Below are 23,957 nucleotides of genomic sequence, written 5' to 3' on the forward strand. Positions count from 1 at the left end.
AGGAAAGAGGACAGCGTGAATGCAGATCTCCGCCGTCTGCATTTGCTGGCTAACGCTAGCTCAGTTAGCATTGTTCTATCACTGTGCGAGTCTATATATGAGTCTGTAGAATTAGCGCTATAGCAGGAGATAAGCGTGCTGTTCTTCCTCATCTCTGTCTCAGTGAGCTCTGGAGGAAATGAAAATGAAAGATGTGGAGCTGGATTTTAATCGATAGAACTCCACCTGAGGTGTCGGGTTACTGCAGCATTACCCTACCCTGCACAGACATCAGTCAGTTCAGTTCACTGGAAACTACTTCCTGGTTCTGGACTCTGCAGAGACCAATAAAGTATACTGACATACTGACAAATGCACAGTGAAGGGAATATGTTTATGGTTTAAGGCAGAGGTAACCCACAGTGTCTACATGGACCATGTTAGGTGACCTCAGGCCTGCTCTAAACTAACTAAATATTATTAAATTAACCATCTTTAAATGTTAATTTTCACTGAAACTCTGAGACAAATCTGTTTCAGTGTCACAGAACAGAAACAGTGGATTTGTATAAAATATTACATGATTGTTAAGTTGTACAAACATGTTACATATTTTATGATCATCTAAAAGTTGTTCGTTTAAAATAGGAACATAAGGATTTCCTATGAAATGTTCAGTGAGTGGTTGTTTGAAAATAAGAGAAATAAAGTATTTCTGACCATGACATTTTTAGAATTATTGATTTCTTTAGAACCTTTGAAGTAGCTCACAGTTTCAGAAACATTGGTGACCCCTGGTTTAAGGCACATGTCAAACTGAAGGCCCGGGGGCAAAATCCGGCCCTTTAGACCTTCCAATTTGACGCACAGGAGAAAGTAAAAAAAATCACTTATTGTCCTAATTACCAAATATTTCAGTAGTAGATAACACAGCCCTTCTAAATACACTAATTCAATGAAACTCCACAATATTTGGAGAATCACAATTTTCCCCATGCTTTTATCACATCACTGCAGTCATTTTAAATCTTTTAAAATTTTTCCAAGCACTAAATCTTCCTGAATTTATTTATTATAATCTCCCCAGATTAAATAAAAATTGGTCACAAATTCAATGAATTTTAAAAGAGAAAATCCTGCAGGGACTGAAATCTGTCACGTATTGACGTATACTTTATGTATCATTTAAACGTCCAAAAAGCAACTTGGGGAAATTATTGTTGAAATTGCTCTTTTTCCTGTCCATTTAAGATGAAACTACTTGGTTTTTGAGCCCCTGAACTAAAATAAGTTTGACACCCCTGGTTTAAGGGCTTTGAAAAGTCCAAAAATGTGACTCTGAATGAGGTGAAGTGTGAAATAAGGAAGGATTAGTCAGTATAGTTTCCCTTCTTACCAGAGCAGTGATATCCCTGGAAAACTGGAGTCCACATGTTAGAATAGGGCAGGCAGAGAGAGAAGAGGAATAAAAAGGTCAACAGGTGAACACGGAAAGGACAGGAGGAGGGTCTACAGGTGGAGGAATGATGGACACACAGTTACAGACAGAGGAGAAATAGAGACACACTGGGATGTAATCACACAACTGTTCCTCCCTCAGCACATTCTTCTTCTCTCCTTTCACTTTCCCCTGATGATAAAAGCTTCATGCTCGTTAAATGTTCTCTAAGAGTAAAAGCAAGTTTGCCTGACCTGCACTGGTTACAGTGGCTGTTAAGATGTGTGGCATTAAAAGGAGCTGGAGAAGGACAGACATGGGTTAATGTTAGGGCTGAACGATTAATTGCATTTGCGATATTATTGCAATATCATGAAATGCAAATTTTTAATCGCAAAGACTGAAATTTTTTATTTTAATTTTATTTATTTAGTTATTTTTGTCCTGTCTTGTACTGTCCTGTTAAGTTCAGAGAGTGTTTAAGAAATGCAGACCACATGTTTACATGTTTCATGAAATGTGAAGTTAGTCAGATATGTTGAAGAGGTAAAGCCACAGTTTATTATTAAACAGATTGATTCATTGCTTGTGTTCATTGAAAAATACATGATAAGAGGCCCTTGAAAGAAATAATCGCATATTAAATCGCAATCGCAATATTGAGGGAAAAAAAAAATCGCAATTAGGTTATTTTCTAAAATCGTTCAGCCCTAGTTAATGTTCAGTGACTGGTATAAACCCACACATGAAGAGTCAACACAGATGGATGAAAGGAGGGTGATGCTACTGCTCTGCTAGCTAAACACATTAGCATTATTAAGGTATAGAGAGAATCTCACCAGCTGCAGAATGTCTTCATCCTTTGGCATCACACACAGCTCTAATGAGGAGTCACTGTGGGATGAAGAAGAGGAGGCGGAGCTACAGTCAGACACATCGTTAAATCATTCATTTAGCAAATTAACTTCTACTAATAGATTAAATGACTCCAAAAACAAAATGAGAGAAAAGTACAGAAAACAACCTATAAAACACAAAATGACTTCAAAAATACACAAAAACAAAAGAAGAAAATACAAAACAGCAGCAAAAACACATCAAATGACTACAAAAATACACTAAAATATAAGTACAAAAATTTTCAATAAAAACATTTGACACAAAAATACAAAACAGCAAAAACCCACAAAATTACACAAAAATAAAAGAAGAAGTAAAAATATAATACACAAAAATACAGGAAAAAGCTAAAAACAACAGCATAAACACAGAATTAAAACAAAAATACATAAAATAACTTAAAAAATACACACAAATAAAAGTACAAAAATTTGAAATAAAAACCTAATACACAAGTAATATGATAACAAAATACACAAAAATAAAAGAAATAGATACAAAACAACAACAAAAACATACAAAATAAAAACAAAAACACACAAAATGACTTCAGAAATACACAAACATAAAAGTACAAAAATTTGAAATAAAAAAATACTGGTAATACACAAAAATAAAAGAAAAAGATACATATTTAAAACAAAAATACATAAAATGAAAAACAAACATTTTAAATAAAAATATTCTAATGCTGAAGTGAGGTTGGTCATGTGACCCTTAGATCAGAGGTTTGTGGCCCTGCCCCCTGTGATCTAATTCCTACCTGTTCTGGATCAGGGCTATAACCTGGGAGTAGGTATTTCCGATGATGCTCTCTCCGTTCACCTTCACTATTCGATCCCCTGGTGGAAATAAATCAACAACACCACATCAGAGGAAAACTACTCTTTTAGCTAACGTTGTAGATGATGTTATAATGATAGTTTCCAGAAGATGAGCATCTTACACAAACAGACGAGAGGAAGGAGGATAATTGTGTGAAAACGCTGCTTCCTGCGTCCCAGGAGAGACTTTAACATTTCCTGTTACAGTATATATACAAAGTACAAACCTAGTGATATGGTCTCTAATGTAGATATACAGCACAGTGCTGCTTTATTAATGTTTGAACCTTAAAGTGACACCAACCATCCAATGAATGCTCTTTAGATCAGGGGTGTCAAACTCATGTTAGTTCAGGGGCCAAATACGGAGCAATTTCACCTCAACTGGGCCGCAGAGTTTGGGAATCAAACAATTTCCACATTAGTGCTACTTTGCATTTCCATGTATAAACGATATAAAGTGTAGTGACACTATCCAACCAATACAGTAGGTGACAGGTAGAGACTATATTCATTATATTTGGGGAAATGTCAAATAATTTGAGGATTGAGCAAAATTTTTCGAACATTAGGATTTCTTTGGAGAATTTGAGAGTAAAAATGACTTCCATGGTGTTATACAAGCACAGGAAAACTGCCAACTTGAATAAATCTAAAGTTCTACTTCCAAATAAATCTGTTGAAATGTTATGTTTTTTTTCCTTTAAGTGTATTATTTTTAATGGATGTTTGGATATGATACAGTGATTTAAAATTATTCCCAATGTCTGCTTGATTTCAATAAACAATTCCCATGAAAAGTTTCGATTTTTTTGAATATTGCCAAAATTGCTCCTTTCTAACCCGACTGACATATCCACAACTAAATTATTTGGTAATTTACACAATGATTCATGTTTTCTCTGTAAGTTTTACTTTCTTAAAGCACTGTGCTGATCAGCTGTCTCCAGTGTTCACAGACATTTTTAACACCTCACTGGAGACATGCACCGTACGAGCCTGTTTTAAGGCCTCCACCATCGTTCCTGTCCCTAAAAAGCTGAGGATCACAGGACTTAATGACTACAGACCCATCGCTCTGACATCTGTGGTCATGAAGTCCTTTGAACGCCTCATGCTCTCCCACATCAAGGACATCACCGACCCCCACCTGGACCCCCTGCAGTTTGCCTATAGATCCAACAGGTCCGTAGACGATGCTGTAAACCTGGCTCTCCACTTCATCCTCCAGCACCTGGACTCCCCAGGCTCCTACGCCAGGATCCTGTTGTGGACTTCAGCTCTGCTTTTAATACAATAATCCCAGCTCTCCTTCAGGACAAGCTTTCCCAGCTGAACGTGCCAGACTCCACCTGCAGGTGGATCACAGACTTCCTGTCTGACAGGAAGCAGCACGTGAAGCTGGGAAAAACCATCTCTGCTCCCCGGACCATCAGCACTGGATCTCCTCAGGGCTGTGTTCTTTCTCCTCTGCTTTTCTCCCTGTACACCAACAGCTGCACCTCCTCTCACCAGTCGGTCAAACTCCTGAAGTTTGCAGACGACACGACCATCATCGGTCTCATCGCTGATGGAGACGAGTCTGACTACAGGTGGGAGACAGACCGGCTGGTGTCCTGGTGCAGCCAGAACAACCTGGAGCTCAATGCTTTAAAGACAGTGGAGATGATAGCAGACTTCAGGAAGAACCCAGCCCCCCTCACCCCCCTCATCCTGGGAGACTCTACAGTGAGCTCTGTGGAGTACTTCTGCTTCCTGGGGACCATCATCACTCAGGACCTCAAGTGTCCTCAAAAAAGCTCAGCAGAGGATGTACTTTCTGCGGCAGCTGAAGAAGTTCAGTCTGCCAACAAAGATGATGGTGAACTTCTACAGCTCCATCATCCAGTCCATCCTCTGCTCCTCCATCACCATTTGGTACACTGCAGCTACGGCCAAGGACAAGGCCAGACTGCAGCGTATCATCCACTCTGCAGAGAAGGTCATCGGCTGCAATCTGCCCTCCCTCCAGGACCTGTACGCCTCCAGGATTTTGAGGCGTGCAGGAAAGATTGTGGCCGACCCCTCCCACCCCGGTCATAAACTGTTTCAATCTCTCCCTTCTGGTAGGAGATTTCTTTCCCTCTGCCACCATCCACATGAACACACCCCAAGTCACCCACTGAACCCCCCCCCCCCCCCCACCCGATCACCACCTCCACCAGCTTGATACCTGCTGCACTGTATATATATATTTATATTTATCCTATTTATCCTTTATCCTCTATCTATCCTTTATTTATCCCTCATCCTTTATATTTATCATTATTATTATTATTATTGTTGCTGGGTTGTTCTTTGTTGTTTTGTTTTTATTTCTTTTTGTTGCTTGTTTTGTGCACCAACCATCAAGTCAAATTCCCTGTACTGTCCTTAAAACTGTACATGGCAAATAAAACATTTCTGATTCTGATTCTGATTCTCCAGTGGGCCAAATTGGATGCTCCAAAGGGCCGGATTTGGCCCCCGGGCCGTGAGTTTGATATTTCGCTCTGAGGCTGAATAGCAAAATTTTATGTGAGAAACTGAGTCATTTATATCAACTTTTAGCCTCACATAAAATCCATTTACCATATAAGTGGGCGTGGCACTTTTGTAGATGTCAGCCAATCAACGGTCACATATCATGTTATGGTGACATCAGGCTAACTCTGTGTATTTGTGACTCCATAGTGAGTCTGTGGTGAATTAGGATTCATCACTTCCTTCTTCTTCTGACGTTATGACATTATAAGGGGGAGGGATTCTGACGTTACACTAACCAGGAAAGGAGAAATGTGACTTTTGGACACCACTATCACTAAAATATAAATAAACCGTTGTCGAAACTAAATAATTGAAGTATGTATATATTTTTTTCATCTGTGCCATGGAATTTTGAATCTAAATGTTTAACAGATTTTTTTTTTTTTTAAATAATTTTTTTTAACAACCTTTTCTGTGTTTCTTTTATTGTCAAGCTCGAAATAAATGAATAATCATTAAAATAGTAATAATAATAATTAAAATATATATATATATATGTTGTAAAAATGAAGATTTGAATTCTTATGGCACAGATGTAAAGTATGTCCAACAATAAAGAATAAACCAAGTATTATATGTTTTTTCGGCGTCATAGCTTTTTTGTTAGTGACAGGGTTAAGTTAACACACAGTAGGTGTGTGTGTGTGTGTGTGTGTGTGTGTGTGTGTGTACCTGTACAGAGTCCAGCTCCGTGTGCAGGTCCCCCCTCCTTCACTTGCTTTACAAAGATTGTATCCATCGGTTCCAGACGGTTCCTCTGTCGCCCTGGCAACAACAGAGAGATGGACAGGATAGTCAATACTAAGAGAATCCACAGAAACACTGAAGAGTTCATGAGCTTAACGTTTGTTCTCCAACAATGGAAAACAATCATCTTTTACACAAATAAACATCAATTACACTAAAATTAACAACCTTTTGGTTTCTCCTTTCATGAACGGTAATGCTTTAAACACTTTTTATTGAACATTTTTGGCACTCAACAGAGATTTCAACATTTGGTACAGTAATAATGTGCATTAACAATAGTGTTAAACAAATAGTCAAGCAGAGCAATAGATATTGGATACCGATGAATTTATAAAAAAAAGGGGTCACATAAATAAGAATGTATGCATATATATGTATATAGACACCCACATACCCATAGATATTTGTACGTATACATGTATAAATAAACACAATTTACAAAACAAAATAAAATAAAATAATGTAACAAGCTGAAATTGGACCTGGAAATGTCCAGTTTGATGTTAAACATGTAATAATAATAATTCTTCTACAATAACATTCACATTTACCTGCATTTACTTATTAGTTTCTTATGCAGACAAAGCATTATCGTCTCACTGAACATCTATGTTCTTTTGAATCACTCCAAAGTTTAGCAAATGTATTAATATTGAAGTCCACAAATTTTATTTATTTGGACTTTGCTTCTAGATTTCCAATGAAGTATTAGTAGTATAATATATTCTCCTTTAATGTTTTACATTTATTTAGCAGAAGTCACTGTGAGCAGACGTGACAACAGGCCTCAGGGACTGAGAGACAGGAAGTGTGTGACCTTACTTGTCTTTTATATCCTGTGCATACCCCCCCCCCCCTCCCCTTCCCCCTCCCAAACCATGTGGTGGAAAACATCACTACAACACATTCACTGAAATGACAGATTATCACTGGGATTATTTCTAAATAAAGACTCAATGGTTATTAATAATAGCTGACACAATGTGGCAATTCTCTCTCACACACACACACACACACACGCACGCACATGCATTTACATTCCCTACAGCAGATGTTCTCAACCTTGGAGTCAGGACCCCATTTGGGGTCACAAGACACTGGGAGGGGGTTAAAAAACCAAGCTTATTTTTTGTCACTTAAAGCCCATTTTTGTTTGCCATATTTTAACCTATTTTCATCACTTTTTCTTGCCATATCTTTGCTCCTTTTAATGTATTTTTGCTACATTACTCCCATTTCTGACACTTCTCCATCACATCTTAATGTCTTTTCTGCACATTTTCTCACCTTCCAGACATTTTCAGCACTTATAAACCCTTTCCACCACTTTTCCACCTACTGTCACATATGTTGACACATTATTGTCACTTTTAACCTATTTTCATCAAATTTCTTGATTATTTTTGCCATTTTAACCACATTCACCACTTGTCATGTCCATGATTTGCCAGTTTAAATTAATTAAACAATTTTTAGCACTTTTTCTGTCTGTTTTTACCCACTCTAATTTGCAACTTTTAACCAATGTCTGTGGTTTTTAAAATTCCATTTCACCACCTTTTCCACCATTTTTGGTCACTTTAAACCCATTTTTGGTGATTAAAACAAGGATTTACATCTTTAAGATGACTATAATAATAATACACTTCTTGGATAACAGTGGATATTATTCAGATGAATAAATAATAATATGTGGTTATCACAGTGTATCCAGATGTGACCAACAGCAGCGGCAGCCTCCACTAGGAGGCAGTAGAGGCTGCAGAAGCCACAGTCAGCAGCACAGGTGATGATGAAGGTGCAACACCATCATCATCACTGATGTAGCTCCACATGCCAACACTCCCATCCCTGACTCCAGTTGCCTCTAACTGGGTCTGCTCTATAAATTAGATTCTAAAGTTCCCGCAGCCTCTGGATCAACAGGATTAAATGCTAAATAACCGGATGCTACCTAAACATTTCACTGTCTATTTAATTGTTGACTCCATACAAGACTTAAATATACAATATTATGGAGCAACTTTCATTCTGTGGATATTTATTCACATGTTTGGATTGAATTATTTACTCTTCAAAGTGTAAAAACTAGAAGTGGGACTTGATTAAAAAAATAAATCTAATTAATCAACAGACTTTGTAATTAATTAATCTGAATTTATGTCCTAACAATGTTTGACACGAGAAGCAACGTTTTCCAGTTTAAATGTATGTTGGTATATGACTGAATCAATGAAAACAATAAATGATCTTAAACAACTAAACAGTGTTTATTATTTCCATCACTGAGTGCTAACATAATGTGTAATATTGTTCACAAAACACTAACTTACATTTAACTAAGATATATTCATGCTTTTCTGGATTTTTAGTAAACTTTCTAAAATTAATGCCCACGAAGCACAGCAGCGGCTTCTCCTCTGGCTCTCCTGTTTCTTGTGTTGTGGTCTGTGCATCAGTATTATGGGTATCCTGGGAACTTTTGACATGAGAAAGATTCCACACTGTTTAGAGTAAAAAAAAAAAAAAAAAAAAAGCGATTAAATGGTCTTGATTTATATAACGCTTTATCTCCACACTGAAGCAGTCTCAAAGCGCTTTACATATCAGCTCATTCACCCATTCACTCTCACATTCACACACCAGTGGGACAGGACTGCCATGCAAGGCGCTAGTCGACCACTGGGAGCAACTTAGGGTTCAGTGTCTTGCCCAAGGACACTTCGACACATAGTCAGGTACTGGGATCGAACCCCCAACCTCTCGATCAGAAGACGACCCTCTACCACCTGAGCCACGGTCGCCCATTAACTGTGTAATTTTTCTGTAATTAATTAATTGCTATTAACACGTTAAATTGCCAGCTCTAAAACACATTAATGTTGTATTTAAATAACTGTGTAGTCAGCTAGGAAACAGTTTATCATCTGGTCTCAATCATGTTATTTTAATAAAGTAATTAACACAGAAAAAAATGTAATATGAACTTTGTGCTGATTATAAGATTGAATCTCCATCTATAAGTGATAAACACAATATTGGTAAAATTAGAAATATTTATTATAAAAAAAAAGTGCTTTGATTATTCTGGTGCTGCTCACTTTAAAGTACAGTGCATTTAATAGAAATGTTTACAGCTGCTGTGGAGTAAACCACTGGTTTCCAACCTTTTTTGGATCGTGACCCCATTTTAATATCACAAATTTCTGGTGACCCCAAAGACTTTTTGAGTTTTGTTTGTTATACTGTATAAAAAATACAGTGGAGCCTGGATTAGTGCACAAAGTGACAAAGATTTATTTTCTATTTTTTCTTTTCATTATACTGCATTTTATTGAGATACTAAAAGATATAAAAAATACAGTGGTTTTAGATTGTGTGTTGTACTTTAATATTAAAACTATTTAAAAATAAAAATAAATAAATCAGCAATTATTATTATTTTATAATACTGGGTGACCCCATTTAAATTTCAGGCGACCTCACATGGGGTCATGACCCCACGGTTGAAAAACACTGGAGTAAACACTTTGTTTCTTTATTTTATCAGTGTTTAACAAGTGAAATTTAAAGTTTAATGTGACACCAACGCTTTCAGCGAGAATAACATTTTCTTATCAGTCCTCAGTCATTCCTGAGTGTCTGATGTCCTCTGGTTCTAGTTCTAGTTCTGGGTCTGGATCTGCTCTGGTTCTTGTACTGGTTCTAGTCTCTATACATCTGGATGCTGCCTGTGTCCCAGCTCTGGTTTAAATAATATTATTGTACCCAGAGCTGGGCCCAAAGCCCACTACTTGCTGTATTAGCTCTACTGTTAGTCCTCAGTGTACACATCAACTTACTTTATCATCACTCACACATCTGCACAATCTCACACACACAACTACACGATTACACAATTATTACACACGTTAGAATAAGAATCAAACTCAGCAAATTCGTGAAAAAAAATGTGTCTTTCAGCACAGCAGCAAATTGAAAATGTTCACACTTTAACTTTAAAGTGTTGGAAAATATACCATGTTCGACTAAAATCCATCATATGATCAATGAATTAGTCTCACATTGTGATGAAAGAACAAGGCAGTTATTAAACTTTATAAACAGCTGCGGAGCATTCTGGGTAATCGTCTGTTTCATGATAGCGTAGCATCAGGCTGTTAGCCCGTCTGCTAGTGTTTAACACTTGTTATTTATCAGTCTGATGAAACAGCTCAGGTGTGTGTCTTTGAATCCAAACCAGGAGACTATTGTGTGTTTAATGTGAAGAAAAACATATTTAACACATCTACACACAACAATAATTTCTACCAATTTACAGGTTCAGTTAATATCGTATTCATTCTGACACAGCAACAGAATGCTTTTCTAAAATCAGGAAGAAACAAACTCTGGATAAAGAGAATTGATACTTTTCTTGCAACTCAGATTTTTTTACACAGAGATCAGACTGAACAGTGTGAATCATCAGCAGTAACACGCAAATGAGATGATAAAAAGGAGCCCCGCAGGGATTATTATTAATTAATATTAATAATAATAATAATAATAATAATAATAATAATACATTTTATTTATAACGCACTTTTCATTTGAAAAAATCTCAAAGTGCTACAGGAAATGGAGACGATTAACAGCAGTGTCAGAATTAAATACAGATGATGGGTGGGTATTTACGGATATCTTGTGCTTTTATTTTGAAGAGGATTGATCTATGAGGCAAAGTTCCATCAGTTTACCACCAAACAAAGAGTACGGGTGATCAATTTCAACATTTTCCAACCAGTTACTCCTTAGGTCACGTGTCAAACTCAAGGCCCGGGGGCCAAATCTGGCCCTTAGGTGCATCAAATTCGGCCCGCTCGAGAAAGTACAAAATGACAGAGAAAATGTGAAAAATTCAGATATAAACATTTAATAAAAATCCACATTATTTGCAGAGCTCAGTTTTTCCACTTGTGGCAGTCATTTTTAATCTGAAATTATTAAAACAACTCTACATTTTTCCAAAATTTGGCATATTTTCTTCAAACTATTCCACAAAATGTTCCCATATCAGGTAAATTCAAGTGAAGATCCTGTAGGGACTGATATACTCACATACTTTATGATTTATAGATCATTAAACCGGAGCACATTAATGTTAAATTTGCTCTTTTTAAACCTACAATCTGTGGCCCACTTACGGTCAAACTGGTCCATATTTGGACCCTGAACTAATAAGAATTTACAACCCCTGCCTCAGGTAATCATGCTTTTTGTTGAATTTTATTTGTTTCACAGATTAAAACTTCTTCCTACCTTGAGTCCCTGTTGTTGGTTTTTGCTTTAAATGGAGAATCATCATCATTATCTTTTTAATCATTGCCTATTGTAACTTTCCATTCTTAAATCAAGGAAACTAAAGTTCACTGATCAGGTTTTTTTCCAAACAGTACAAACAATAAACAACCAACTTCCTGGAAATATTTACCAGTTTGTTTTGGTTTTGTTTTAGTTCAGCAAAAAAAATAATCTTAATTTGAGCTGAAACTAAAACAGTGCATTTGTTTTTGTTGTTTGTGAACTTGTGTAATTATGGATATAAACAATAATATGATGATAAGAACACTGGATCAAATAAAGATCAAAGGTAGGATTAAATAAGTTATTTTGTTTTGGTTTACTCCATCTTTGATTGACTGAATATTTTACCTATTTTAGTTACATAAAGTTTAACAAAAGTTAGTTTAGTTAAAACTTATTATTAATTCATTAAAAATAATAAAATAAAATAAAATAAAATGAAAGCAATAGGTACAAAGCAATAGAGGAAAAAGAAATGCAGCCTCAGACGTGTGTTTAAATAAATTATTAACAATAACAACTATGGGATGAAAGGCAGAAGGGTTTCACATGAAATACAAATATTTAAGGAGATATTTCTGTTACATCCGTTCAACAAACTGCTAAAATCACATCACATTAAAAGGAAAGAAAAGGAAAGGGAGTGATAGGAGAGAAGGCAGGAAGTGAGATCAAAGATTAGGGATGGGACAGGAAGTAAACACAACTATGATTGAGACGCACAAACTATGGTAGCATGATTAAAAACAGCAAATGGACATGTGTGTGTGTGTGTGTGTGTTTTAAAGAGTCTGAAGTGTTTCCAGTGTTAACATTCAGCTCGTTAACATGCGGTCAAGCCTCCTCCATCTGACCCTGCTCCACACACAAAAATACACAACATGAACACACACACAGGAACACACACTTTCATAGGAGTTTAATGAACTACACTATAGTTTCTACAGATGATCACAGACCAACACTTCTTAGTCATTTTAATGTGTAGTTTAGTCATCAGGGTGGGAAACAAAATGTGTGTTGATAGTGTTGTGTTGTGTTGTAACTTGTTGTGCTGTAGGGGTGTGAAGAGAGTTCGTGCCCCACACTTTAAAAATCTGTCTTGCGAGATTTTTTTTTTTGTGAACTATCCAAACTTCTACTTGTGACCTGTGGGAGCAGTAACGTGCCTTTACTACATCTGGCCTGCCAGAACCTAAAGAAGAAGAAGGAAAAGAAGAAGAAGGAAAAGTAGAAGAAGGAAAAGAAGAAGAAGGAAAAGAAAAGAAGGAAAAGAAGAAGGAGGAAAAGAAAAGGAGGAAAAGAAGAAGGAAAAGAAAAGGAAGGAAAAGAAGAAGAAGGAAAAGAAAAAGAAGAATAAGAATAAAAGAAGAAGAAAAAGAAGAAGAATAAGAAATAAGAAATAAGAATAAGAATAAGAATAAGAATAAGAATAAAAAGAAAAAGAAAAAGAAAAAGAAAAGAAAAGAAGAAAAGAAAAAGAAAAAGAAGAAGAAGAAGAAGAAGAAGAAGAAGAAGACGAAGAAGAAAAGAAAAAGAAAAAGAAAAAGAAAAAGAAGAAGAAGAAGAAGAAGAAGAAGAAGAAGAAGAAGAAGAAGAAGAAGAAGAAGAAGAAGAAGTAGAAGAAGAAGAAGAAGAAGTAGTTGTATATGAACTAGGGATGTAACGATTCACTCAACTCCCGATACGATTCGATTCACGATACGATTCTCTCACGATTTATTTTACAAAATGGGACTGTCGACAAATTTTTTTTGGAAAAAAAACTAGAAAATACGGTACTATTTTCCTTTTATTTTTCATTGTCAAAAGAATTCCTTGATAAACTATTCAAAACAATGCAATTTAACTAAAAATAAATCTTGAATGAAATAAATAAAGGAATAATACAAATGAAAATGAAGCCTATTAATTTAAATTCTGGTTCTATAGTAAACAATGCAAAACTGCATAATAGTTATTTTTCTTTTTAAAAGTGCAACTGAAAATGTATTTTGTGCCTTAACAATTGGACTTTAAAAAAAAACAAAAACGTGATTACACTGATTTACATCATATTTGTTTGGACCAGCAGAGGGCGCTGGTAACACAGTGGTCAATTGGCATGCAGATATCTTGCAGTGAAGAAGAGAAGCTATGCTAGCAGACAGAGCTAATAGAAAAACGTGACTTTTACAAATATTCTTTCGGTGCTTAAGGAGGCCAGAAAGAAAGTATTAGCAGACTCCGCTCGCCACCTACACTTGTGGATAGTGCCCTCTGCTGGTTAAAAAAGTACTGCGATTCAATTTTCAGAAAATCGATATCAACCGTGATACCTATGAATCGATTTTTAACTGCCTTACGATTAATCGTTACATCCGTAATATGAACAGTTAAAAGAACATGTCTGTGTAGTTGCAGCATGTTGTTAATGACATACTTGGTCAGGCTCTGTTTGCACTCTGTATTGACAGAGTAGAACTTTGATTTGGTTTTACACTTGAAAAAAAGAAAGACATATATAATTTTATTTTAACTTTTATTAAATTTTAGTTTTAGTTTCAATTTGTGGAAGAAGAAGTTTATTAAAAGCTCATGCTTACATCATGCATGTAGAGACTCAGTTAAATAAAAGTCTTTTGGTCCAGTCATATACTTTGTCTTTGTAGTTTTCTTAAAATCTCGTCTTGTCTCGTTCTTGTGAGTTGAGTGTATCGTCACAACCCTATTGGGTTGTGTCCTCGTTGTGTTGTGTCCTTGTTGTGTTGTGTACTCGTTGTGTTGTGTACTTGTTGTGCTGTGTCCTCATTGTATTATGTACTCGTTGTGTTGTGTACCTGTTGTGTTGTGCCCTTGTTGTGTTGTGTTCTCGTTGTGTCCTTGTTGTGTTGTGTCCTCGTTGTGTTGGGTCCTCGTTATGTTGTGTAACTGTATTGTGTACCTGTGTTGTGTTCTCGTGTTGTGTACTTGTTGTGTTGTGTTCTCGTTGTGTTCTCGTTGTGTCCTCGTAGCGCTGTGTCTTCGTTGTGTTGTGTCCTTGTTGTGTACCTGTTGTGTTGTGCCCTCGTTGTGTTGTGTTCTCGTTGTGTTGTGTCCTCGTTATGTTGTGTAACTGTATTGTGTACCTGTGTTGTGTTCTCGTGTTGTGTACTTGTTGTGTTGTGTCCTCGTTGTGTTGTGTTCTCGTTGTGTCCTTGTTGTGTTGTGTCCTCGTTGTGTTGGGTCCTCGTTATGTTGTGTAACTGTATTGTGTACCTGTGTTGTGTTCTCGTGTTGTGTACTTGTTGTGTTGTGTTCTCGTTGTGTTCTCGTTGTGTCCTCGTAGCGCTGTGTCTTCGTTGTGTTGTGTCCTTGTTGTGTACCTGTTGTGTTGTGCCCTCGTTGTGTTGTGTTCTCGTTGTGTTGTGTCCTCGTTATGTTGTGTAACTGTATTGTGTACCTGTGTTGTGTTCTCGTGTTGTGTACTCATTGTGTTGTGTACTCGTTGTGATGTGTCCTTGTTGTGTTGTGTTGTGAAGGTAACCCAGGAGGTTAAACATGTTGTTAAAGCGTCTAATGCTTAAACAAGCTTCAGCTCACATTACTGTAAACATTATATGAATACATTAATTCTCCAGAGTCTCCTTTGACCATGATGGAGGATGGAGGTTTATTTTGTGTTTTTATGTCTTCTTAAAGGAGCCTAGGGCAGGATATGTGACAAAAATAAACCTTCATTTTCAGTCTATTAATGTTTATGTGTGATGAACAGAATGAGCCCACACACATTTCTCCCTGTTGAACAGACCGTGTGATGCATTTCATTCTGCAATTCATGGTCAGAGGTTCCGGTGCAGTTCTGCAGACATGACATTAAATTACCCTAAATGAGCGTTCTTCAAGGCTTGGAAAAAGAAGTGTGGTGGACTCAACTACATTACTGTGCTGCATCGATTTTAATCCTCTCTTATTTGCATCAATGTTTAACCGGTTTAGGATATATCTAAGGATGCACCAATTGATCGGCCGATCCCTGCATATGAAACCGATCTTTTCTGCCGATCTCGTCTACCTCCGCAAACATCTTAAAGTGGGTCATAAAGTCTGCCACTGTCCCTTCTGTTGTGAGTTGATTGACAGGCCCGCCCGCCCACTCACGTGTGCATTTGCAAGCCTCTATTACACAGGATAATAACAACAACACCGGGAGCACGGGTAGCTTAGCATGACTGCAGTTCGGCAGTTTTACACATAAAAAAAAAGAGCAAAGGATCGCAATTTGTAATTTCTGTAAAGCGGAAATAAGCCATGGTGGAGCCGCAAACCAAACGCTATCTCATTCACCATTTAAAAAACCACCACACTACTCAGTATGCAGCATTTGAAGCTATATTAATTAAGCTAATGCTGAGCTACGGCTAGCGGTAACTAGGGCAGAACGATTTTGGAAAATAATCTAATTGCGATTTTAACAATATGGCACACAAAATAAATGAAAAATACAAAATGGTTCTAAATAACACTATAAATGTATAAATAAAACCTTAAAAAATACCGTATAAATAAGTTTTTTATATTAACAAAACACTAAACCAACGATCTAAACAAATATTCAAATCAAGCATATCAAACATAACTTAACTGAAAAATTGTTTTTTTCTGAATTAGTGAGCTGGGCCTCTGATGGCTGCTGCTGCTGCACTGGGTCGTGACAACAAGGCTAACTATGTTGATTTATCCCTGTTTTAACATATTAACTCAATGTTTTAGCTGTAAGATAATACATGATCGCAAGTCACTACTCCAACTAAACGTTGCCGGCAGCCGAGACACGGTTGCGGCCGATGTGCGGCGAAACCTACCGCTGAAACAACCCGGGAGCCCGCAAAGCAGCGGGTTTTCCTGCCAGCACTCGCCACCACTGGAGCAGACGGAGTGGTGCGACAGATGGCAGAAGCGTGGCTGCCACGGCGGACTATCGACTAGGCTAAAGGCTAAGCCGTGGAGAACCCCGCACGGCGCACACACACAACTCATCTGGTTCTGTAGCGACACACACTTTTCTGACTCAAAATCAAAATGGCCATGTGTTTTACTGTAGTGTGCAGTTTTTTGGCTGAAAGAAATAAATCTGTAGATAGTGTCTACAGACACGCCTACTCATGAAGCGAGGCGAACAGGCGAGCACTGTCTACAGTAGCCCCTCCCATCAGTCAGCTCCAGATGTGGGTTCTTAAGGTGGCCTGACAGGCAGCACGGTAGTATCAATGCTTGACTGAGGCTTGAGGATTAACGTCACCTTAAAAATACCGGTAACAGGACCGATAAGAATGTAGTTTATCGGTCAAAAAAAAAAAAAACTCGGCAGCCTTTGCGATTAGAAAATCACGTTTTTGTTTGAGCTTTGGACAGGAAGTTTTATTGCAAGATGTATAAAACAGGAGATACAGACACTCTTTGAGTTTGAGACTGATTTGGTCCCATTGACTCCCACTATGAACACATATTTTGGATATACTGTTAACCTCACATATGAAAATGGTTTTCCCAAAAATACCTAATAAATCTAAACATTTACCTTCATAATACAAAATGCACCTTCTATTTGGAGAAAAAAACATGCATGTATTTTTCTCATTGTAAATAAATGCTCATATGTTTAAAATTAATAATGCCTCTAAATCAATGTTACCATCAATTATTGACCTACTCAAGTCTGTAATAACTTAATATCAAATATTTCACTTTGTACCTTATTTTTGAAAAAAATAATTTTTTGTGTTTTTTTAATTGAAAAAATTATGTGTTTTTGTGACAGAAAGGGTTAAAAAATATGAATGAATGAAAACATTATATTTATGGTTAGGTCTGGAGTTATTGAAAAAATCTGTTGTGAAAAATATGGGAAAAAAAATGATATACAACATTTTTTCTGAAGGGTACCATTTTGGTATGGAAGCTCAAAGAGTGGTGTGATTTTTTTTCAAAGGTGCCTCGAGGGTTAATGAAGCTTAAAAATATCAGATCAGTGCTGGTTCTACTGGTTTAGATGGATAATCCTGAGTCTGACCAGTTTGAGACCCAAAGAAGACCAAGACCTTCAATATGTGGTCTGGAGACTAGTTTTCAGACCAAGATGAGTTTCAAATACTACATTTCAATATAAAAGCTAAACTACAAACACCTTTGATTGGCACGCACGCACGCACGCACGCACGCACGCACGCACGCACGCACGCACGCACACACGCACACACGCACACACGCACACACACACACACACACACACACACACACACACACACACACACACAGAGCATAGAGTGTGTAGCATTGCCCCTGAGGAATGTGCACACACACACACATCTTCCCTAACGTGTGTTTCCTCTGTCTACAGCAGGGCCCCATGTGTGTGTATCAGTGTGTGTGTATCAGTGTGGGTTTCTAGGCCTGATCTGAAGGGGTTAATGTGGGAGGGAAGGGTCCAGCCGGAGGAATGTAACACCGCGGGCCAAGTGGGATGATGAGGGACACTTACCGGAATCTCTCAATTTCCCGTCCAGAGGAACTGAAGTAGTCGAATTTTATCCCAAAATCTGTAGCGTGAACCCGAGAATATTTAGTGAAACCTGACACCAGTGTCTAATCTCTGCTGATGGTGGGATATTACTTATTATTTAAATTATAAATGTGTTAAATGGTGCAGTGTGTGTGCGTGTGTGTGTGTGTGTGTGTGTTACATGCAAAGACATTGGTCTAATTTTGTGCGGCCCCCAAAGGAAACGTACAAAATAACTCCAAAAACAAAGTAACTAAAAAATATACAAAAGGGCCACAACAACATACAAAAATGACTCAAAAAACACACAACATGGCAGAATATGACACAAAATGACTGCAAAAAACACACAAAATGATAGGAAAATACACAAAGAAACCACAATAATGCTGTAAATGACTCCAAAAAGTTACAAAATGACAGAATAAGACAAAAAAAGGATTTCAAAAAGACACAAAATGACAAAAAAAATACACAAAAGCAGAAAAAAAACACACAGAATGAGAGAAATCTAAATATAAAAGTATGCAATATAATTTAACAAAATACACAAATGTACAAGAATAGAGAAAAAAAAACAAAAAAGTAACTCCAGCCCAAAAACCAATAAAAAAACACTAACCCTTTGTTCTTTCCTGTATTAATGATCAGATTGGTCATTATTTGAAATACTGACATGAATGTTAATAATTTTGTGGCCCTCAGATCACAGACAATCACATTATCGTGGCCCCCGCGTAATAAGAGTTGTCCATCTTTGCTCTAGGCAGAGCAGTGGTGCACTGAATACTAAAGAGATGGAATGAGGGAGAGGAATGAGGAAGAGGATGCTGTGAAGAATGCTGAGGCCTCTCCAAACTATGAAGCAGGAAGACTTAAACGCATCACTAACCCAGCTCTGATGCTCCACTACACACTGTACACACTGTACACACTGTGTGTAGTGCTTTATAAGGACTCAGACCATTAACAAGCACAATACATTAAAGCAGGAGTTCTCAACCTTGGGGTCGGGATTAGGAATATTTTCTGAACAATTTGAGCCCATTTTTGCTTATTTTCACGTTTTCCCTGCAACTACACCAAACTCACCATATTTTAACCTTTTTTCATCACTTTTTCTTGCCATATTTTTGCTCCTTTTAATGCATTTTTGCTACATTACACTTATTTCTGTCACTTCTCCATCACATTTAAATGCCTTTTCAGCACATTTTTATCCACTTTCAAAACATTTTCAGCACTTATAAACCCATTCCATCACTTAAATGTGACAATAATGGGTCAACATATGTGACATTATTGTCACTTTGAACTGCTTTTCACCATATTTCTTGATTATTTAATCACATTTACTGTTTGTAATGTCCATTATTTGCCAGTTTAAACTAATTGTTCCAATATTGACATTTTGAACCATTTTTACCACTGTCTGTTTTTGTCCACTATAATTTCCCATTTCACCACCTTTTATTTTCTGATTAAAACAAGGATTTACATCTTTAAGATGACTATATAATGTACTATGGAGCAAATACTAAATTTCCTGCCAATTCTCAAATTTCAATGGCTTTTATGCATTTTTTTTCTTATCTTATTTTACACACTTTCAGCACTATAAACTCTTGCCACCACCATCCCGCTTAATGTTGCATACATTGACCCATTACTGTCACTTTTAACCTTTTTTCACCACATTTTATGTTAATTTTATGCCAAATTAACCACATTCACAATTGTCAATATTTTGCTAGTTTAAACTACTTTTCCCTACATTTTTAAATTTCATTACACACAATTTGCAACTTTTAACCAATTTCTATGGTTTTTGAAATTTCACCGTCACCATTTGTCATGCCCATTATTTGCCAGTTTAAACTAATTGTTCCAATATTGACACTTTTAATCCTTTTTATCCATTTTTCTGGACGATTTTATTTGTGATTAAAACAAGGATTTCCATCTTTAAGATGACTATAATAATAATAAACTTCCTGGATAACAGTGGATATTATTCAGATAAATAAATAAATGTGTTTATCACAGATTCATAGAACAATGGACCATCATTTTGCTGACTTTATGGATGGACCCCAAAAATCTCTCCCCTTTATTCCCCCTTATAGTTAATGTTCATGTCTGTGTTCAATCACCTTCAGCTACAGTGGGGGTCCCCACTCTCTGGAACCTTTATTTTGGGGGTCGTGGGCTGAAAAGGTTGAGAACCTCTGGTTTAAAGTGATGTGCTGTCAATCCTCATTTCAAACCCAATTAGGGTCATCGTCTGATAATAAATGGTTTGTGTGTTTTCCTCCTTCTAACAGCTGAGCCCCCGACACACAGACATCAGCTCTAATGCAGCGAATAAATGTGAAACTCACCTCTGCTCCCATTGTCTTCATCCTGGAAGAAGAAAAGACACAAAAAGCAAACATCAGACGGTTTCTGATCACTCACCATTTACATAAACCAGATTAATGGGGTATGTGGCCTTATTTTTCATTCATTTTCAGCTTCCAATATCTCAGGAACTACAGCACATAGGAAAGATAAATATGGTATAGTAATATAGCTCCTCCTACTCTCTCAGAATAGACAAAAAGATCTGCTATAAATACTATCTGGTGGACATGCCAGCTCCTCTAAATAGTCAAAAAGTCAGTGTGTGTTTGGGTCTGGAACATGTTTGGTCCTTCAGTAAACAACTTAGCATATGCCTCAGCGCCCTGTAATTAGATCAGCTTCAAGCTATGAACATAGACTGTTCACATCACTAATGATTAGTCACATATATACATTTATTCTTGGGTGACACGCTGTGGAACTATGAACAATATACTTTTGATCCGTTTAATTTATAGTATAAAGGTTACTCTTTATTGGGATATAAAAATCGTTTTCTTTATGTGACTTCATTTTTATTTTGGACCCAAACTTTGGGTTATTTCACCACTCATGAATATTGTAAATCCATAACACGAGCTTTGCTCTGTGTCTGATTAGAACCAAAATACTGACTTTATCACAGTGCTGTGTTCATTTTTCACACACATTAAAACGCAATTTACCAAATTTAAATCCACACTTTGCAGATTGAATCCCCCTCCCCTTAGTGAGCCACGTTTGAGAAGCTTCAAAGCTTTCCTTAAGACCCTCCTCATGCCAACCCCAATATCCTCCAACTGCAATTAGTGAAGAGGCCTGAGGAGTAATCACGATTAGAACTGATGAATGTTCCTTTAATGCTTCCTAATTCAGGAGCGGTTTGGTTCTTTGCAGACAGAGCTGAACCACAAACACCTCATGATAAGATGATTCTAAACAGATGCTTGGTTCCAGGGCTGTAAAAGTCGGTCAAATAAAGAAACTTTTAACAAACTCAGATTTTAAAAAGAGTGAACGAACAATGAGAAGAACCCAGAAGTCCTGAGAGACAAACCCTACATCTGTGTGAATACTTTCCCTTTAACAGGCAGGACTAAACCCAAAGGCTACAAACACAGGGCGCTATGCTAACTGTGGTGTGGGAACATTAGAGGTCATCAAATATATTCTAGTTCCCCCTAATTATAAAATACAAAACAGATACGTACAGGACATGAGGAGCCTTAAGGGACTGAATAAAAACACTGTGTACCAGTGTACCCTGCACATGCTCCCTTTAACCTGCATTAGCCAAAAAGAAGAAAGAAAGAAAGAAGGAAGAAGAAGCTAGCAAAGAAGCTATAGAAAAAGAAGAAGCTATAGAAGAAGCTATAGAAAAAGAAGAAGCTATAGAAGAAGTTATAGAAAAAGAAGAAGCTATAGAAAAAGAAGAAGCTATAGAAGAAGTTATAGAAAAAGAAGAAGCTATAGAAGAAGCAGCTATAGAAGAAGAAGAAGAAGAAGAAGAAGAAGAAGAAGAAGAAGAAGAAGAAGAAGAAGAAGAAGAAGGAGAAGGAGAAGGAGAAGGAGAAGGAGAAGGAGAAGGAGAAGGAGAAGGAGAAGGAGAAGGAGAAGAGAAGAAGAAGAAGAAGAAGAAGAAGAAGAAGAAGAAGAAGAAGAAGAAGAAGAAGAAGAAGAAGAAGAAGAAGAAGAAACCAAAAAGTAGAAGAAATTATTGAAGACGTTATTGAGGAAGTTATCAAAGAAGAAATAATTGAATTAGAAGAAGAATTATTAGATCAATGTCAATTTAATTAACATATGAACTTAATTTTTAAGAACTCATTTAATTGTTACCAATTGAAAGAATTTCATTAAGTTGTTCCAACTGTTTCTTGTTTCTGTGCAGACAGAACATCAGGGCTGTAATAAACACTGAACTTTTCTTATTTCATTTGAACAGGAACAACAGTCAAAGTGCTGAACTACCATAAGGTTTTTTCTATTTGTTTTATTGTATTCACATAAACAGGAGCGTGCTGTGTCAGAGTAGCATGGAATCTAAAAACTATGATTAATTTAATCTGAATCTCATTAATAAACTGTATAAATTATAATGAAGATAGTCTATAATCTCAGTGTGTGTATATAGGAGTGTGTTTTTCTCACCCTCAGTGAGTTGTGTACGGCCGACTCTGGAGGGTAGACGATGAAGTGTCTCAGAGTGAAACCAAAGCCCTGTGAGGTTCTCCGTAGGTGGAGAGTCTTTGGTCCAGGCCAACAGAACGGTTCTTCTTCTGCACATGGAGACAACGTGGTGGATGCCTCACTGTGGTCACAACCATCCTTTGGTTTGGTCTGAGAATGGACAGGACATAAGCATTAATATGTGTTATAGATGATGGACAGGATATACACATTAATGAGAGTTATTGAAACATTTGGTCTGAGGATGGACAGGATATAAGCATTAATGTGTGGTTATTGATGATGGAGATGATATGAGCATTAATGTGTGTTATAGATGATGGAGAGGATATAAGCATTAACAGCTAATGTGGGACACGCGCACACTGTTTGTTTTGATTTCATGGTGAAATTTTAATGTCATGTTATGTAATGGCTGAGCCTTTAGATTGCACACACACACACACACACACACACACACACACACACACACACACACACACACACACACACACACACACACACACACACACACACACACACACACACACACACACACACACACACACACACACACACACACACACACACACACACACACACACACACCTCTACAGAACACAGTGAATAAACAAAATGCTGCTGCAGACGATTCCTTTAATATAAGATGCTCAATACCACATGTGTCAAACTCAAGGCCCGGGGGCCAAATCCAAATCATTGTATAAATTAAACTCAACAAAATTTGTAGTTTCTCACAGTTTTCTTGGTGCTTATATCACATGGTTGCAGTTATTTTTATTGATAAACTGTTGAAAAATCTTAAAATTCTTACAAAATCTTTTCATTTCACTCAAATTATTCCATCACATTTCCCTTAATTAAAATGAAAGAGGTCACAAATCTAGGAAATATAAAGTGTAGATCCTGTTGGGACTGATATCTGTCACTCTATGATTGGATATTGTGTTTCTTACATATTTTTAGTACTTTATGTATAAGTAGAAGTGTAAACTAGGGAACAATAATGTTGAAATTACTCGTTTTCCAGCATATAATCTGTGGCCCACTTGAGAACAAATTA

General features: G+C 36.9%; 1 protein-coding gene across 3 annotated transcripts in view; it reads right to left on the bottom strand.

Annotated features, from left to right (window-relative positions):
* Window positions 1-23,957, bottom strand: part of LOC114454046 (rho GTPase-activating protein 21-like) — a 47,090-nt gene that overhangs the window by 18,476 nt on the left and 4,657 nt on the right. For 2 of the 3 annotated variants that reach the window (XM_028434129.1, XM_028434127.1), the window contains exons 2-7: window positions 22,856-23,044; window positions 20,704-20,725; window positions 6,379-6,471; window positions 3,081-3,159; window positions 2,257-2,311; window positions 1,376-1,399 (exon numbers count right to left, since the gene is read on the bottom strand). In XM_028434129.1, the coding sequence (XP_028289930.1) occupies window positions 1,376-1,399; window positions 2,257-2,311; window positions 3,081-3,159; window positions 6,379-6,471; window positions 20,704-20,725; window positions 22,856-23,044 (462 nt within the window). The remainder of the gene's footprint in view (window positions 1-1,375; window positions 1,400-2,256; window positions 2,312-3,080; window positions 3,160-6,378; window positions 6,472-20,703; window positions 20,726-22,855; window positions 23,045-23,957) is intronic. The other variant, XM_028434128.1, reaches the window with a different exon arrangement.

The sequence above is a fragment of the Gouania willdenowi genome, chromosome 20 (assembly GCF_900634775.1).
Source record: "Gouania willdenowi chromosome 20, fGouWil2.1, whole genome shotgun sequence".
Classification (NCBI taxonomy): domain Eukaryota; kingdom Metazoa; phylum Chordata; class Actinopteri; order Blenniiformes; family Gobiesocidae; genus Gouania; species Gouania willdenowi.